Here is a 19237-nt window from a genome sequence, read left to right as displayed (position 1 = left end):
CCCACATGCTGGGATTAAAGGTGTGAACTACCATGCCCGGCTTTTTAAAAGCCTTCATAGTTTCAATATTTAATATTAGTGCTTTGGTTAATTTTTATTTTTTGGCAAAGGGGAAATTCCAGCTTATTTCATTTTCTTAAATACTGGTATTTAAAAGTGAATTTGTCAAATGTCCTACAAATTCTAGAGAGATAAGTTTGTTGGTTTTGTCCATAGCTTCAATGTGTTTCTGCATTTTTACAGTACTGAGACACAGTTGGACTATTCTATATTTTATTGGTTCAATGTGTTTCTTATTCTGTTTGCTAATCTATCTGTTACTGCTTTCTAATAGTACTAGTGAGTTGGGTAATATACTAGTCAAGATTCTTCAAAGACACAGAATAACAATTTGTTAGAATACAATTTATTTAAAAGTCAACAGTGGAGAGGGAAGCCCCAAGTGAGAGTAACAGAAGCAAGGTTGACTGTGATCAGGGAAAAGCCAGTCCAGACAGGATAGAGCTTGTTAGAAGGTAGACCACCAATTTCTTTTTCCTCCTGGAAAAAGAAATTGAGGAAATTCCTGATGCTTTAAGAAAGGGAGAGGAGCCAGGGGGTGGTGAGGCATGCTTTTAATCCTTGAACTGGGGTGGGGGAGGGGGGGGGGGTGAAGGGAGTGCACATTTGGATCTTTGAGTTTGAGGCCAGCCTGGTCTACAGAGTAAGTTCCAGGACAGCCAGGGCTATGCAGAGAAACCTTGTCTTGAAAAAAAAAAAAAAATAATAAAGACGGGGGTGGGGAATAGAAGCAGAAGAGGGAGGGATAGAGGGGCTATTTTTTCAGTGGTTAAATCATTACAAGAATAGGCACTGACTATAACTGAACGAGCTGATAAACTATGCTGACCTGCCCTTTTCTTTCCTGCAGTTACCCATGGTCCCTCTCGAGTAGTTTTCTGTGTACTTTCCAGTAATTGAATTCTGGTTACACAGGTCTTTCAGGGTGTATAATGAGTCAGAGATTTCCTCAGTCATAGCTTCCAGACAAGCCTTCCCTCTGAGCCTCCTGACTTCTGGTACGTTTCATGTCATCTGGACAGCTTTCCTGCAGGCCTCCTGCGAGGTCACTGCAGACTTCCGGCACATTGGGAACAGTGCTGGATCTTCAATTTCCTGGGATCCCCGACTTTACTGCACCCCTTCCTTTAGAAAACTCATGCTCACTGACTTCTAAAAATGGAGTGAATTGTTGATCCCTTCCATGTCTAAGCATGTCTTTGAAAGTGCAGCTCTAGGCTGGGATGTCAGTGGTGTGGCTAGCATGCATAAGGCCTTGGGAAATTAAAACCTAATTAGGCTTAAGGAATGCTAGATGAGTTCCACATTATAGGTAGAAGTATGAAGTTTTGCTGTGTTGCTCAGCAGGATGGATACAGGCAGTAATGTACTTTGTGTTTGAAAGGATTTTAAATGCTTTTACCATAAATGATCATGTTGATGGAATGAGATGTTTAATCTTAACTATTATACATATATTTGATAAATACAAGCCTTTCTGAATCCTGAACTTTCTTGTTACCTCGTCTTTTCTGTGCTGGGGTTTAGGGATGGGGGGTTCCTTTTTACCCATCTTTTCCTAAACGTTCAGTTATGCTTAATGAGTTTGTAGTTCTATGTCCTGATAAAGAGAAAGTCACTCATGACCTTTGTTAATGTGGACAAACGTTAACTGAAGGAAGCCATGAAAATAGAAACAGGGACCATTCCTCTTGGGGTCTCACTATGGAATAGAGGGACTGGGCTTCACCACAGCTTAGTAAGGCTGAGTGGGGCATGAGCTAAGGATCGGCACATGGGAGGTAACTAAGAAGAAAGCAGGCATAAGGAGATTTCCAACTAACCCAGCTTGACAGGATTATTGCTAATGGCAATGATGAGATACAGGGGGGTCCACTGTCAACAGCAAAGCATTTCTTCTCACCTGTCTTGTTCACATGAGCTTCCACCAGGACTCAGGAAAACTCAGAGTCAGGCCAAGTCAGCATAGCAGAGAGGTGTCCTCCTCCATCTTCGTAAGGTCCCCGGCTAGATTGGAAAATAGAATTGACAAAGACAGAGTTAATGTTTTGATGAGGCAGTGGAGGCTTCTGAAATAAAGACCCAGCTTGCTGAGAAACTACCTGTTCCCATGCTGTTCGGTGGAATCGTCAGAGGGAAGTGTAACTGGACAGAAGACTGAGCTAGGGCGTCAGCCTAGGGAGTTCTGCTCAGCGTCTGCTCAGACTTCCCATCAGAAGTGAGGCTACCTTTACCTGAGTATAAAGCTGGTGTCCTCAGGAAAGGCAGAGCATCCCTAGGTTTGAAAACGAGTTAAGGGGAGAAGGCATTGGGGGGTCAGAGAAAGCTCCCTGCTTCTTCTCTTCTCCCTCATGCCCTCTGCTTTACCTACTCAGGATGCTGGAGGTAGCTCAGTCATGAGAGCACCTGCTGCTCTTGCAGCAGACCCCGGTTAGGTTCCCAGCACCCACAGAATAGCTCACCCACCTGCACATCAAGTTCTAGGGGATCCTACTGTTTGTTTTGAATGCTGTAGGCGCTAGTACAATTCCTTAAAGAAAAAGAATTCATGGGACCCTGACCAAGGTTTTCACCATAGGACCTTGGTCAACCCCAAGTAGGACATTTTAGTCTGGAAATAGGGCTTTACGTTCTAAAACTTGTCTTGAGGCTGCATGTAATCGCATTCTCTCCTGTTCCATGGTTGGTTGATTTGCTCACAGTCTGTTGTTTGTTCAGACGCCGTGCTCATCGCTTAGGTCCACCTCCCAGTTTCCGTCTGTGGTTCTCGTGACTACACCTGGGCCGTGTGCAGACTCTGTGTCCGCACACTCGTCCCAGCGTTCCTCCCACACCAGCCTAGTTTGGGAGTTTAGTTGACATTTCTCTTTTTTCTTGCTGACGGTTTTATGATCAGTGAGGTTTGTTTTACATATTTATGGTTTGTTGCTTCTAGATTTCTTTGCTTTTTCTTATCCACCATCTGCAATGTGAGAGATATTTCTTTTAATTATCTTAATTACCCTCTCATGTTTCCTGATTTTCTTCTGATGAAAACTGTAGAGCTATTTGTGAGTCCTGAGAACTGGGAGGACAGAGAGTGGTTGGCATGAGCCTCATGGTATCATAATCAAGGTGAACTTTATTGGGGACCCATTTTTGACAACTTAGGCTTTTGCTAAGGTTATTTTCTAAGTCATTTTACTAAATAACTTAGAAAAGACTTTTTTTGACATCTTGGTAAGGGTAAAGACCTCAATAACATTACATGAAAAATGACGTCCAAATGGCATTGGCCTGTGTTCAGGAATCTCCATTTCTCCGTGTCATCTCTGCTCCACCTGAGCCTGTTCCATCAGCAGACCTAGGGTGCTTGTCACACAGCTCATAGAAGAATACAACTTGTGTATGTGGCAGGTTTCAATTCTGCTTGGGGTTTGTCTGTTTGGGATTTGGGGTGTGGAGGATTGAATCCAGGACCTCACGTGTTCAGGTGTTCTGCCTCTGAGCTCCAGCCACGGCCTGAATATTTGTTAAACACATTTCCAATATTTTTTAACCACCTTTCCCCTAATGTCCCCTCATCTTCCAGGTTCCTGATACGCCAAATGCTCAGCTTTCAGGGGCTTCTGCTAGGTGATCCCCGGCTTTCTCTGCCTGCTTAGCCCTCAGCTTTCTGGTGACTGCTAATACTGTCAACTGCTCTCATTCAGCTGTGCTTGTCCTGCCCATTCTTTTCATCCCTGTTGGGATTACATCTTTACCAAAAAAAAAAAAAAAAAAAAAAAAAAAAAACCAAAGCAAAACAAACACCTTTTCTGGGGGTTTTAGAAGGAAAACATATGTAGATATGCACTCTACTGTCTCTAATCAAGAACCCACATTGAGTCCCTAAGTATTAAATATAAATATGCAGTTATATTTGCCCTATTCCCCTAAATAGGTCATTATTGAGAGTTTTATTTAAAATATTTCAAGAATATACAAATCAGTCTATGTAAATCAGACAGAGAAAGGTAATTGAGTTAGTCTCTTGTAAATAAAATTGAGCTAAATAAAATGAAGTTTGAGCAGTATTAGTCAGAATTTACTGCTGTCTTCTGTGATTCACTCATGGACAGTGGGAAGGTTAGTGGAACCCACCCTGGAGCCGTGTCAGGCTTAGGTGTGCATTACCCACAAGCAGCTGGGTCAGCGCCAAGACGAGGAAAGCTGGGTTGTAAAACCAGATGTCACTAAGAGCTGCGAACTGCAAGGAGACAGTGGAGAATAACAAGGGCCCTGCTCATCGGGAGCCTGAATAGTAAACAGGAAAACAGGGTGCAAGCTGTAAAGTACAAGTGTGACTCACCGTGCACCACGTGGAGAGCAAGTGTGACTCACAGTGCACCACATAGAGAGCAAGTGTGACTCATGGTGCACCACATAGAGAGCAAGTGTGATTCATGGTGCACCACATGGAGAGTAAGTGTGACTCATGGTGCACCACATAGAGAGCAAGTGTGACTCCCAGTGCACCAGGAAAACAAGAAGAGTGCACCAGCTGAGACATGAAGAGGTGCTTTTCAGAACAAACTAGACTTAGCTCTTCATTTACTATTGGTATAGCTATAAAACTTAATGTGAATATAAATAAAAGGCTCTTAAAGACACATTTCTTGTTATGTAAAGGCATCATAATCTGTTCATAGTTTAAGGGCTTTTTGATAGCAAGTATTAGTCATAGGCCACCCTGGGTTTCACCATGGCGTTTACACCGTCTTACATCCTCCATCCTTCCTTCACTGTCGCCCCACTCTGCTGCTCCTTTCCTTCCCCCAGCTAGTCCCCTCCTTCCTCATCCTTTCTCCCCGTCCCAGTGGGTGTGCGGGCGGGCCGGTGGTTAGGATTGTTTACAGGAGCATGGGTGATGGAGTTAGAGTTTGGGCAACTAAATTAGTGGCTGCACTACCAAAGAATAGCATAAATCAAGTTCTTAATATCCATAGTTAGTCTTGGTTAAGGTTTTTATTTGATTCTAAAGGCTTGTTTGTCTTTGTTTCTGAGGCACATAGTTTTAAATATTTATATGGCTTACAAATACTCTTGACATTAATTGGCTCCTTATTTAATGCTGTTTCATCTGTTTGAGTGTTTTACCTTTACTTTCATGTATGTATGTACACTTATTTCTCTAAATTTTTTATATAAATACTATTAGAGTAAAATTTTATTTGTGGAACATGTAGCATTGTCCCAGCTATTATGTAGAGAGCTTCGGGATTTACCTATAGAAATTTAATAATGTACAGAAATGCAATGAAGTCAATGAAAACTTTCAAGCGCACAGTTTTGTTTTTTAATTGTTACCATGCAAAACTGAAAAGTTATGTTCTTATCTAAAATCCTGTTTCTGAGTAATCTTGATTTTCATCCTTTTTATACTTTAATGTTGTCCAAATGTGTTGTAATCATCTTATTTATAAAATAAGAAGGAAATATGTTATTAAATGTGTACTTTTGGATAAGAAACATGATCTAAGAATAGGAGATATTTGTGTGGGGTCAGTTTTTCACAAGCAACCCCTGGGAAAAAATGAAATCCCCTCCTTGGCAGCATGTGTTGACGTCTTGTCTACAGGTGATAGAATTGTTCACTTCTCAACATTTTGCCCAAGCGTAAGAATTCATACTTGTTGATTTATTGTTCATAACTTGTGTTCTTACCTAGAGTTTTGTACACTCCTGGCCACACTGATGATCACATGGCTTTACTCCTGGAAGAGGAAAATGCCATATTTTCTGGGGACTGCATCCTAGGAGAAGGGACGACAATATTTGAAGACCTCTATGATTATATGAACTCCCTAAACAACTTACTAAAAATCAAAGCTGACATTATATATCCAGGTGAGTGATGTCTTTTGATCTAGAAAACCATTCTTTTACCATGCTAAGGAATGTCCATTTGGCTTACATTACTCTCTTCTACATCCCTCTCTGCAACTTTAATTTACTTGAAGATTTTATGTTTTAATACTATGTGTATTGGGCATGCATATTAGTGCAGTGCCCATGGAAATGGGAAGAGGGTGTCAGATGCCCTGGAGCTGGAGCTGCAGGCGGGTGCAGGAAATAGAACCCAAGTCTTCTGTAATGGTAGCATCTATATGTTCTTAACCTGTAAACCATCTCTCCAGCTCCTCAGTGCTCTTTTTTTTTTTTAATCTAGATTCTGCATATGAGTGAAACATGATGGTTAACTTTCAGAGATTGACATAATGCAATCCACCCATTTCCCAGCAGATAATATGATTTCATTCTTTATAGTATAGTAATATTCTACTGTATATCAATACTTCTTTCACTTTCTTTCATCCACTGACAAGCACCTATGCTGATTCTAGAACTTGCTATTGCAATTAGTGCCAAGATAACATGGACATTTAGGTATTTCTCTTGGCATGAAACTGTTGGTTTTGTTGGGTATATATACCCAACAATGGTACAACTAGATCATGTGATAATACTATTTGCAAGTAAATAGTTGCAAATATTTACTTTTTTGGTTGGTTGGTTGGTTGGTTGGTTATATTGGGTTGGTTGGTTGGTTGGTTTGAGTTCAGTTGGGTTGGTTGGTTTTGTTTTTTATAGTATTGAGGATGGAACCCAGGGACTTGCACATGATAAGCAAGTACACTGCCTCCAATCTCTACCCCAGCTCCATTTTTCAGTTCACGGGGACCATCTTACTTCTGTATTTACCACACCAATTTACAGTTTCATTAGCAGCATTTAAAGGTTCTCTTTCCTTATACCCTAACTAACATTTCTTGGTTTTTTTCTTTTCTGAAGATAGCTCTTCTGACTGGAATGAAGTAAAGTCTCAGTAGAGTCTAGATTTTCATTTCTCTGGTGGCTGATGGTATTACATATTCTTTTCAAGTATTAGCTACTTGTGCCTCTTTTGAAAATTGCTCCTTTAAAGCAATTTTGGGTATGATGATGCATGCTGCAACCCTAGTACTTAAGGCAGGAAGATACATGATAAATTACTATAAATTCAAGGCTAGCTTCAGTAACCCAGCAGATACTAAGCCAGGCAGGACAATGTGATAAGATCCTGTCTATTCATTTTCCCACTTACTGACTGCATTATTTGTTCTTTTGGTGTTTTGTTATTGTGGGTTTGTGCGTGTACATATGAGAGAGAGAGATTGAGAAATTGACCAACCAACCCGTGCTGGATCAGTGGCTGTCAGAGTTCCTCTCAGTCTATAGGCTTTCTTCACACTGCTGAGTGTTTTCTTCTTGGCACAGAGTTTATTTTTGAGACAGGGTTTCTCTCTGTAGCTCTGGCTGTCCTGGAACTCACTCTATAGACCAGGCTGGCCTCAAACTCAGAGATCCACCTGCCTCTGCCTCCCAAGTGCTGGGATTAAAGGCATGTGCCACCACCGCCCAGCTGGCACAGAGGGCTTTAATCGCACCTCTTCATTAGTTTTTGCCCATTTCCTTGAGCTGTAGAGTCCTTTTCAGAAGTCTTTCCATGTTTTCTTTTTAGAGTATTTACGCCACATTTAGCTCGAGTGGTTTCAAAGATCCATGTCGTACAACAAGATTCTTGATCCGTTTGGGGTGTTATGGTTTGTTTTTTTGCCTTTTTGTTTTGTTTTTTGGTACAAAGTGAAAGACCACTTTTGTTTTCTTCTTCAGCATGTGTGTATCCAGGTTCCCTCACTGTTTACTGAGCATCTGTCTTTCCAACATTCTGTTGGCTCAGTAGCATAGCTATGGGATTTACTTTGGGGTCCTTCATCAGGCTGGGTATCAAGTTTTGTGCTAGAACCAAACTGTTTTGGCTGCAGTAGCTCTGTAGTATAGTTTGAAATCAGATACTATGATACCATCCAGCACTGCTCAAGTGCTTTGGTTATTTGGGGTCTTTTGTTAATAAACTTGATAACTGCTCTTTCTGGATAGATAAAGGATGTTGCCAGAATTTTAATAGGGATTTGCACTGAATCTGTTTATCATTTTGGGTAATATGGCTGTCTTCACAATATCACCTCTGCCAATTCATAAACACAGATTCATGTCTTCTTCCAGTTATTTCTACAGTGCTTTATAGTTTTTATTATAGAGGTCTTTCATATCTTTCATTAGGTTCATTCCTAAGGTTTGGTGTGGTTTTGTTGGCTTTGTTGTTGTTGCTGCTGCTGCTGATGATGATGATGATGATCAAGAGCAAGGAAAAGGTTACTGTGAGTGAGATTATTTTCCTGTTGTTTATCTGACTGGGCTTTCTCCTTTAGGTCTTAGCATTGGATCATGTTGTCTTCAAGGAAGGGTACGCTGAGTCCTTCTTTACATTTGCATCTTCTTTCATATGCTTATATGTTGCACGGAGACCACAGTTCCTCACAGTAACAACAACAGATAAAGATTTTGACTCAGAGCCATAGAGGGTTTTAGGCCATCATGGCAGGGAAGACCTAGTGGGCCGGCTCCGTCCGTGGCAGCCAGACAGTACAGCAGAGAATATTCACACCTGGAAAGCAAAAGGTGACAAGAACCAGGAGCCATAAATGACTTGGAAAGGTGCACTCCTGGTGACTGACTTCTGCTCTATGGCTCACCTCTGAAAGATCCTATGTTCGCCCAAGGAAGCACCACTAGCTGCAGACAAGCTAAGCCTGTGGGAATGGTCACATTCAGATCACACCTGCATCTCTTTCTCTTTGCTTATTGACCGAGCTAAGAATTCAAACACTGTAGCCAGGCGCTGGTGGTGCTATGCCTTCAATCCCAGCACTGGAGAAGCAGAGGCAGGCTGATAGATCTCTGTGAGTTCAAGGCCAGCCTGGTCCATAGTAGGAGTATCAGGACAGCCAAAGCTACACAGAGACACCCTGTCTCTCTAAAAACAAGCAAACAAACAAAAGAATTCAATACTATATTGAAATAGAGTACAGACAGTGGGCATCCTTGTCTTGTTATTGAGTGTAGAGGAAATGCTTTGGTTTTCCCCAGTTTGTGTGTTAGCCACTAAACTTGTCATACATCACCTTTATTATTCTCAAGTCCCACACTCCTAGCCTGCTTTCTGCAGGGCTTTTATCATGGAGGGGTGCTGAATTTGTCAACTTTTTTTTCTTCTGATGTGACATTCATTACATATATGGGCCTTTTTTGCCTTTGTTGTTGAGTCATTGTCCTGGGCTCTTCTTTGTCAAGGGCCCACAGTGGTACTTCAGTCCTATTTCTCACTACAGAGCTTTGCTTGTTTCTATCTTCTCGTTTCAATTGTGGTATGTCACATATACTAGAATTTCTTTTCAATGTTCCAATTTAACATTGGGTTTACAGAATACTGTGCAGTGATCTGAAGTTCGGGGGTCTCCAACAGTATTCTTTTTCACGTTCAATTTTGTTAAATTTTTTTCTCCTCCTTTTGGCTAAGAGTTTGGGAATCTTATCCTTTAAAAAACAAAAAAGCAGTTCTTTGGTTGATATTTTGTATTCTTTGTCCCTAGTTCTTAATCATTATCCTCTGAACTGTTATTTCTATTTATTAATCTTGAGTCTGAGTTATTTTAAGATGTTGGGCTACTTAACTTGTTTATTTGATCTAAATCTCTGGATTTTTAATGTTTATTTACATTCGTGTGTGTGTGTGTGTGTGTGTGTGTGTCACACACGTGGCGGTCAGGGGACCACTCTCAGGAGTTGGTTCTCCTTGCACTGTGTGGGTTCTGGAGCTCACACTCAGGTAGGTCATCAGGCTCAATGGCAAGTGCTGTTGTCCACTGAGCCATCTTACCAGCTCCTGTCTGATTTGTTAATGTAGAACTTTGATGCCTGTTGTGTGGCGTCCCCTGAAGAGATGCAGATTACTTTTGGTCATGCTTGCAGTGCGATGCCGACTCTGTAAAGGATCTCTGCGCTGGGTGTGTGATAACCCAGGTGGTCGACAGTGTCTTAGTCTTCTGGCTTGAAGTGCATCAGTTTGTGTTCCCAGGCCTTCGCGTTTCTGCTGACGGGTCTGCTCTTATTCTAACATTTTCCTTTGTGACTTGACATGACCTACACAGGTCCAGCATCCTTTAATTGGTCCATACTCTGGGCATTTTCAATATAGTATGACATGGAAAGGCTGTTTTCTGGTCATGGTTTGGTTTTTTGGGGGGGTTGGGGGGTGGGAGGGGATTCTAAATGTCTCCTGTCCTTGAATGTCCATTTCTTTCCCTACATTTGGGAATTCCTCTGCTGTAACATCCCTAAGGTAGATTATATGTGTCTTAGTTTCCTTTCAACACTACACATGCATAGGTTTGCTGTCTTCATCTGGTCCAGACTTTTGAGTGTTGTGGTTCTGGTTTTTGTTTTCAGTCTTACTGATATTCAAATGTAATAATTTCTCAATGTCTTCAGTCCTTGATGTTCTTTCCTGCTAGCACTGCTTCTTCCATTGGGGTTTCCCTGCTTATGTTCAGGAGCCACTGCTAGCCCCGAGGTCTCAGCTAAGTGGGTTCTCACTTCTTTCAGAGGTCCCCCAATTTTTATACCCAGCAATGGCAAGTTTCCAAGCCAAGACTTATCCACAGAGTCCCTCAGTGGACATGAAAACCTTAGGGAACTCAGCAACTCAGTGCCTCCAGATGCTGCCAAGTACTAGAGCACCTTGCAGGGAGAAGGTGTGAGGGACCCAGGCTTAGAGCTGTCAGTCCTGCCTGGACACACGCACAAATGCAGCTCTTAAGGCCAAGGGACCACAGCTTTCTATGAACGATAAGTTCCTCATCCCCACAGAGCAGGACCACCAGTCACTCCAACAGTCTCTTCCTATTCTCTGAACGTCCAGGCAAATCCAAGTTTATACCTGCCTTCACTGTTGCTTCTTTCAGTCTTCTTCCACACAGGCAGACACCATGGTAGCCTGTCCCCCAGCTTGCTAACTTGGGGTTATTTCTTGATTTCATGTCCAGTATAGCTCAATCTCAAGCAATACGCCCCTCTCAAGATTGCCCTGGGCTGTAGCACTCCAAGATGAGGGAGCAGACTAACAGGTCAGTGCTTCTCCATCTGCTATGACATAGAAGCCTTGGTCACACCAGATCCCTAAGGCAGATTTAAGGCCTTCCAAAACTGTGGGTCTCCTTTCCTCCAGCCGAGACTACCAGGCTGCGGCCATCAGGACTGTCTCCCTTCCCTGTGGCTGCAGCATCAGCTTCTCTCCTCAGGAGTTGGGGTGGAACTGAGATGGTTTCAAGAGCACCCACCTCTGTGTCACCTTTGTGTGTGTCCATCCATGCTTCTTAGAAGTCCTTACCTTTCTCTGGTTTCCCGGGTTCCTCCCTTTCTTCTCCCTCAGGACAGTTTGATCCTTTACCTTGACTCTTCTCACCCACAAAGCTCAACAGAGGGAGTTCCTAATAGCCACCCCACCCTATGTCTTTAAGTTCCACCTCTGGCTCTTTCCTGGCTGAAAGGCATATCCATAGCATTTTCTGTAAGGAGTTTTCTTCAACATCCACACAGCCATTGACGAAAGTGCCTCAGTCGCTGTTGTTTCTGTTAACTGACTCTGAATTCTCTCATATACAACATTTTAGCAGTCAAAACTTGGGTAACACCTGTCCTCTGAACTTTTTTTTGTTAACTCCCAATGTTGATATGTCAGGTTTCCATAGCAACTATAAAATGGTACATATCCAATCTCCAGAAGAAGAAACTGTCATATGTCAGATGTCACTGCGCTGGTTACAGTAAGAATGTTCTCTCTGTCACGGAAGCTAAGGAAGAATCCAGCAAGAGTCCCAGAAGGGAAAGGGGACTTGTTTAATTTTCTAACTTGCTCCTAACAAAACAGCCCTGGGCAGACCTGTCAGTTCACCTACATTCTCCCATAAGCTCTCCTTGCTCAGGAAATAGTAAAGGCACCACCTGGCTGGGCGTGTGGGTTGCCATGACATGGGCGGAGTAGGTACTGATGGCTCTCTGTGATACAAGGAGCAGCTGCTGGGACACTCCCGAGCTAAAGACCAAGAGAGGCTACCTACAAAGGGCCTCTAGTGTTTGCATCCGTGAACCTCTTCTATTATTAGCAAGGAAGTTGTCTTTATGTAAATTATGCTCTATCACCATAGTTACCATATAATAAAGACTACGTCCCTTTGGCTATCATCGAGGGTCCTTTATATAGTCTGTGCTCAACAAAGCCCTATGAAGTAGGTGATTGGTATCACTACACAGCTGCAGAAACAGGCTCAGAGAGACTCACTTTTCCTCACAGGGCTAAAAAGGAACAACCTGTCACAAAACAAAGTCCAGTGCTCTTTATGTGACCCTAGCTTAGCCTGTTTCTGGGTGTTTTGTTCTCAAAGATTTTAAAAATCCCTTTTGTGGACTTCTGTCCCATGCCACATTGTTCAAAGAGCAGGCAATTTCAGGGTAACTGCATTTGGCTTGTCACAAATTCTGAGTTGCTACATTGGCTATAAGATTTTAGTTCTACTGTGGGTCTTAGCCTACTTTTGTACACTTTTTCAGTCTTTTGTTAGTAAGCTCACTGTAGCAGTGAGAACTTAGTGGTTAAGAACTGCCTAGTGGGAATCTCAGCCCCACCCCTTGTTAGCTCCATCGCTGTGGGCAGCTTATGTTCCTTTCCTGTGGATAGTAATAGTACCTACCTCATGGGGTCCTTGTAAGCACAGGGTACTTCAAGTGTGTGGAATAACGCCGAGCACCCAGAGAGCACTTTACATGCTACCTACTATTATTGTGGCTGCCATGTTAGTGCATATGTTATTGCTAAAATCAATCTTATATTTTAAGGTACATAATAGCATTACATATTTTCATTTGATAGAATTTGCTAAAGGTTTTTGGCATTATACAGAATGTTTTATCGTTGCCATCAAAGCTTAATTTTCCCCCCAGGCTATCTGTAATGTAGTGCTTTTTATTAGCAAACATTAATTATATATAACTAACAGTCTCCTTATGACAGTTCATAATGTACTTTGAGGGGCTGAGAGAGGGCGCAGTGGTTAAGTGTGTGCTGCTCTTTCAGAGGATGGACGTTCTGTTCTCATGACCAGTGGCTCCCAAGGACCTGTGGCACCATCTCCAGAAGAGGCAGTATAACTTGTAGCCCCATAGCACCCACATACATCACAGACACACATACACGTGGAATGGAGAGAGATTTAAAAATTCCGTTTTGGTGATTTTTACCTAATACATTTCTTGCCCCCCTCCCATTCCCACTAATCCCTTTCTTCTTCCCAAATGCCCCTCCCCCCCTTTCTACTTTAATGTCTCTCTGCGGCCAGCCAATGAGTTTATCAGGGTTGCTCCCAGGAGGAGCACTGGCAGTTTACCAGTGGCTACACTACTGAGATGAACTGCCTCTTCCTCTCCTGCAACTGGTGACAGACAGCAGATCCTCAGGGAGAGGCAGGAATCTGGAGAGACCTCCTCCCATCACAGACTGTTGACAGGCCACTTCTGAAGGTCCTGTGTGCAGTCTTTCCATCTTAGACCTGTGAGCTTTCCAAGCAATGAATATGTATGTACTTAGTGCTCTTCAGTACAGCATATGAATTATTTCTAAATAGAGCTTTGTACTTAGTGTTTCTTACTTGGTTGCACTAATTTGTATTATTCTTTTAATTCAGGACATGGCCCAGTCATCCATAATGCTGAAGCTAAAATTCTGGAATACATTTCTCACAGAAATAACCGAGAAGAACAGATTATTTCATTTTTGCGTGATAACTTTGAGAAATCATTTACAATAACTGAACTTAGGACAATGATTTACAAGGTGACTTCACTTCTCTGTACATGGCCACTCGCTATTACAGTAGCATTCATTAAGCTGTAGGGTAAACTTAAGACAACCCAGGGGTTTTCATTCTCTAAGTAATGCCAGTTGTCTACACCTGAGACCAACAGTTTACGTTAAGAAAAAAAATGTGTCCATGGAGAGCAATCATAGCCATCCTGAGCCACTGTAACCCTTACTAACTCTGCAATGTAAGTAATGACACTGTCTATTCTAGCCATCTTGGTTACCTGGTGACAGAGTGTGACCCTCTAAGAAAAAACAAAATAAAACAAAAAACACCCAAGGGTAATGGCAGTGGAAACTGTTAGCCTAATACTGGGGAAATGTGCATCCGAACATGAATAGAATACTTTCTATAGGAGGGACTCCAGACTCAGTGTGGCCCCTGGGCGTGTACATAACAGAGGCAGTCACCATGCACGTGTGTGAAACACTTCCTGCATGTGGACTGGCATGAGACAGCCTAGAGTAAATTAGTCATTCAGCACTTGTTAAATGCCACGTGCTACAGTGGGTGCAGAAATACATCCATAACCACAGACAGCCCTTTGCCTTCCACAGGGCCAAGGATTAGTGAAGACAGGCTGCCATAACAGTTGCCTCCACACACAATACATGGATTATATAGATTGAGTACTCTTAATCCAAAATACTCCAGTACCTCAAAGGCTTCACATGTTGGGGCATTTGGAATATTCAAGTCATATTTTCTTCAGGCTGAACTTCAGTTCTATACACCATACGGTAACACAAAATTTGAAGTTAGTTTTACCTAGTGAGGATACAGAGTGATGGGCTGTCTCTAAAGGGAGAGTACGCACTGTCCAGGCAAGTGTAAAAGGGAAAAGGAATAGCCTTCAAACACTAGGAGGAGCCATAAACCCATGTGCGTTTGGAAATCCACAAAGAAGACATGTAACAGGAGCGTGTATGCCACAGGTGAGGGGAGACAGGAAGAAAGTCTCCGGAAGTGAGGTAGGAAGAGGACATGTGATCAGATCACAAGGAGACCTCACTGCCGGCTAAAACTCTTAGATGGTATCCCGTGGTCTGGGAATGGTCACTCACAGATCTTAAGTGGTGAGATCTCAAACCTTACAGTGGTCGTGCTGCTTACAGGACAGTTTGGTAATCACCGCTGCTTATTATTCCCATGTGTGTAAGGGAGACACATACAATCCTGGAACTCAGGAGGCAGAGTGAGTCTGAGGCCAGCCTTGCAAACAGTGAATACACAGATTGAACTGTCTTAAAAGAGAGCATGAACCAATGAAACAACCCTTTGTAAACATCAGTGTCTCTTTGCAAATATTAATGTTTTAAGGTAAACCTAAGGGAGAATATTCAAGAAAACTGTGAATGCTAATGAAGTGGGATAAATACAGAAAAATGGGTCTTCAAAAAAGAGGATTGAGCCAGCTGACTTCATGTACAATGGAACAGACAAATCCACTGACCTTTGACTGATATAACTTGAAAATCCTGGCAGAATATTTCCAGAAAGCTGAGAAACACAGTATTCTGGTTACATCCACTGCTGTGGTAAATCACTCTGGCTGAAAGCCACTTGTGTAGGGAAGGACTTAGCTGGTGAATAGCTGCGGGTCACAGTCCATCACTGAGGCAAATCAGGGCAAGAACACAGGGTGGAAACCATGGCACAACTGCTGTAGCTAACATTCTTATTTATACAGCCCAGAACCCAGCTGCCTAGACACCGTGCCTCCCATAGTAGGCTGATCCCTTCTAGGTCAATTAACAATCAAGGCAATCCCCACAGACACACCCACGGGACAGTCTGATTTAGGCAGTTCCTCAACCGATGCTCTCCTGTCACACGTCTGAGGACTGTGTCACCATGACAATTAAAGTTAAGTAGGACACAGACAAAGTGAGTTTAGTCAAGAAAATTGGTTTCAGAATTATAATCCTTATTTAAATAATAAAATTTCTCTTTATTGAAACGACATGTCAATATTACATTATTTTAGCAAGAGTAAAGGAGAGCTGTGAGTCAGAGGCAAATATATCATCATAACACCCAAAAGAGCATAAAGCCAATTTAAGATTACTGAAAACTGAGAAGAAATCTTTATACTCACTCCCTTGTTTATAAATATTGAGATTCTACTGTGTGTCATTATGCTAAACACTAGGAATTCTATAGTGAACAAAATTTGTGGCATTTAATTATTTTATCTATAGAAATATAAGAGACTAGTATTCTAAAACAAGACCATTTGCAAGGTAGAAATTGTTGAAGTTGGTATTATCTGAGCAGGGTCTCATTGAGACAAGCTGGTTTCTAACTCGCAGTGGCCAAGGATGAGCTTGGCCGTCTGCGCATCCTGCCTCTGCCTCCTGAGCCTGAGACTGCCTGTGTGCTGCTCACCCACTTCATGTGTGCTGGAGGGGGACTTGGCTGTTGTGTGTGCTAGGAAAGCTGGAAAAGGCTCTAAACAATTAAGTATTTTTTTTAAATGGGACTCCTTTTATCCTGTTTTTCTTTCAGGGTGTTCCAGAGAATTTACATAAGATGGCAGAGCGTAATCTCTTGCTTCATTTGAAAAAACTAGAGAAAGATGGGAAGATATGTATGTATCCTTCTGAATATTAATGCCTTTTCTCCTGGCACCTAAACAGTTTTGCAGGAGCTCACCTGAAGTCTCCCTTAAGTCTCCCCTTCAGTGAAGTAGGTCCAAGTCTTCTGCCATAGTGGCACGCAGTGCCTGGGGGGACCAAGGGTGCTGGCATGTGGAGAACAGGCACAGCTTTTAAGTGAAGTCAGAGATGGTAAAGTGGGAGTTCTGTAACTTTTTCCTGCTGATAGATGAACTTGTCAAATCAGGCATTGTTATAAAAGTCTAGTCCTTAAAATCAAGAAGTGAGCCCAAGCTTGAATTTTGTGTAGAAGCCTCGGCTATATTGCTTACCTAGTCATCAACAGAATTCCCCTAAGGAAGGTGCACTTTTCCTTACTATAAAAAAATGTGGAATCCAGTGATGTACTCATCTCTTGTTTTTACTTTCTGTTTTTTTTTCTAGTCTACACAACAACTCCTGTCAAGAAATGGAAAGCCGTCCTTTAGTTTCAGATCAGTGAAGTTGTCTTGCTTTTAGAAGATGGTATTTTCTTTTAACTATAGATTATATATTTATAGAAAATATCAAATGCACAACTTTGAAAATAACGCTTGATACTTGTAATCCTTGATATTTGTAAAATATGTAAATTACATTTTATATCTGGAGGACAGGTTACTGACCTAACCTTGGTCTTGGAAGGTTTTACCAGACATTCAGAATCTAGCACTTTTTCAATTTTCTATGGATTAAGTAAAGTGGTTATTAAGAATAATAGATTTTGAACAATTCAAACCAGTTAATACTTTAGAGTTTGATTGTTGTCTTAATTAGGGTTTCTATTGCTGTAAAAAACAAAAATGACCAAGGCAGCTCCAATAAAGGAAGACATTTAATTAGGGCTGGCTTACAGTTCAGAGGTTCAGTCCAGTATCATCATGGTGGGAAGTATGGCAGCCTGCAGACAGACATGGTGCTGAAAAAGGAGCTGAGAGTTCTACATCTTGATCTGAAGGCAGCCAGAAAGAGACTATCTTCTGCAGGCAGCCTGGAGGAGACTCTCCCACCCCCACAGTGACACACTTCCTCCAACAAGGCCACACCTCCTAATAGTGCTACTCCCTATGGGCCAAGCATTCAAACACATGAGTCTATGGGGGCCGTTTCTATTCAAACCACCACAGTTGTTTGTTAGCATTTGCCAGTAATACTGCTTTCTTTAGCTACTTCAATCAACAGCACACATATCTGCATACGCATTTCTTTTCTTCAGCCCTTGTCTATGCCTTTTACATACCAAGTTTATTTCACTTTTCTATCAATTATATCATTTAAGTATTGTTTCTACAGTTTTATGCTATGTTTATTGTCTTATAACGGTATCCCATAAGCAATTCATAAGTTGATCATTAACAAATACTAAATATACTAATTTAAAATATTATGTGATTAATAATAAGTAATCCTTAAAATTTTGTTTTTATTTGATGTGTATGGATATTTTGCCTACATGAGTATCTGTGCACTCCATGCATGCAGTGTGCACAGAGGCCAGAAGGGGGCACTGGATCCCCTGGGACTGCAGTTACAGGTGTTAGTCACCATGTTTGTCCACAGAATCAAACTGGGTCCTCTAGAAGAACAGCCATTGCTCAGAACTGCTGAGCCATCTCATCTCTCCAGCCCACGACAGCATGCTTTGCAATTTTATATTTTAGTATAGAAATAGTCATCCGTTTATATATGAATTATATACTAGAAAGTGTTTTCTTTTAATTAGAAGACGGCAAGATAGGTCTTTTAAATATATAAATAACATTCTTAAATAATGGTTAGAATAGTGGTACTGCATAGTAATTTCCTCCAAATCCAAACATTCCGTCCTGGAGGGAGACTCCTAACACTTGGGAAATAAATGAAACTTAATGGGGCTAAGGAAATAAATAACTCACAAGCCTTAAAAAGTTTCTGAAACTTGAATAATTCAGCAGGTCCTCCCCAAGGTTATCTCAGCAGTACTGATTGCTGGAGAGAAGAGACTTTAACCTCCTGAGCTGTCTGCAGGTAATAGAGGGGAGCTCCAGGGAGATGCCTTTCCTGAGGCAGCAGCCCCACTGAAGTGCGCTTTTCAGGAATACATTGTTTCTTGTTCCATGGAAATATGTCATATACCCAGAAGTGTTCCATACTACAAAATAACTATAAACTCAGCAATGAAAAGCCAGTGGCCCAGTCAATTCACAAATGGACAACAAATGTTTCTCCAAAGAAGATGCCTAAGAGGAAAAATTGTTTCTCGGGCTAGAGAGATGGCTCTGCGGTTGAGAACACTGACTGCTCTTCCAGAGGTCCGGAATTCAAATCCCAGCAACCACATGGTGGCTCACAACCATCTGTAATGGGATCTGATGCCCTCTTCTGGTGTGTCTGAAGAGAGCAACAATGGATTCACATAAATTCACATACATAAATTAAATAAATAAATCTTTAAAAAAAAACTTTCTCATCTTTAACCAATACAAAGCCAAACACAAATCGGAACAGGTTCCAGCTTTCTGCCCATTTGGATAGCTGGGGGGTTTTTTTGTTGTTTTTTGTTTTTTGTTGTATTTTGTTTTTTTCTGAAAATAAAGAGAGCAGCCACTGAGGTACAAAGAAACTGGGACCTTTACAATCAGTTGATAGAGCAGCTTCTGAGAATCATTCCCAAAGCCTGACTCTGAGAATCATTCCCAAAGCCAGTATCTGCAGGGCTGATAGAAAAACACCTTAAAAACAGAG

At 41.8% G+C, this 19237-nt stretch overlaps 1 protein-coding gene across 1 annotated transcript in view; it reads left to right on the top strand.

Annotated features, from left to right (window-relative positions):
* Lactb2 (lactamase beta 2) overlaps positions 1-18954 on the top strand; it is a 36120-nt gene extending 17166 nt beyond the window's left edge. Inside the window, exons 4-7 of the mRNA XM_021159551.3 lie at positions 5750-5928; positions 13701-13849; positions 16386-16467; positions 16919-18954. Coding sequence (XP_021015210.1) covers positions 5750-5928; positions 13701-13849; positions 16386-16467; positions 16919-16962 — 454 coding nt within the window. The 3' untranslated portion in view covers positions 16963-18954. The remainder of the gene's footprint in view (positions 1-5749; positions 5929-13700; positions 13850-16385; positions 16468-16918) is intronic.
* The last annotated feature ends 283 nt before the right edge of the window (positions 18955-19237 follow it).

The sequence above is a fragment of the Mus caroli genome, unplaced genomic scaffold (genome assembly GCF_978045245.1).
Source record: "Mus caroli unplaced genomic scaffold, Mus_caroli_1 scaffold_1, whole genome shotgun sequence".
Taxonomy (NCBI): Eukaryota; Metazoa; Chordata; class Mammalia; order Rodentia; family Muridae; genus Mus; species Mus caroli.
Note: the sequence above shows the minus strand (reverse complement) of the source record. Positions and strands in the feature narration are given on the sequence as shown.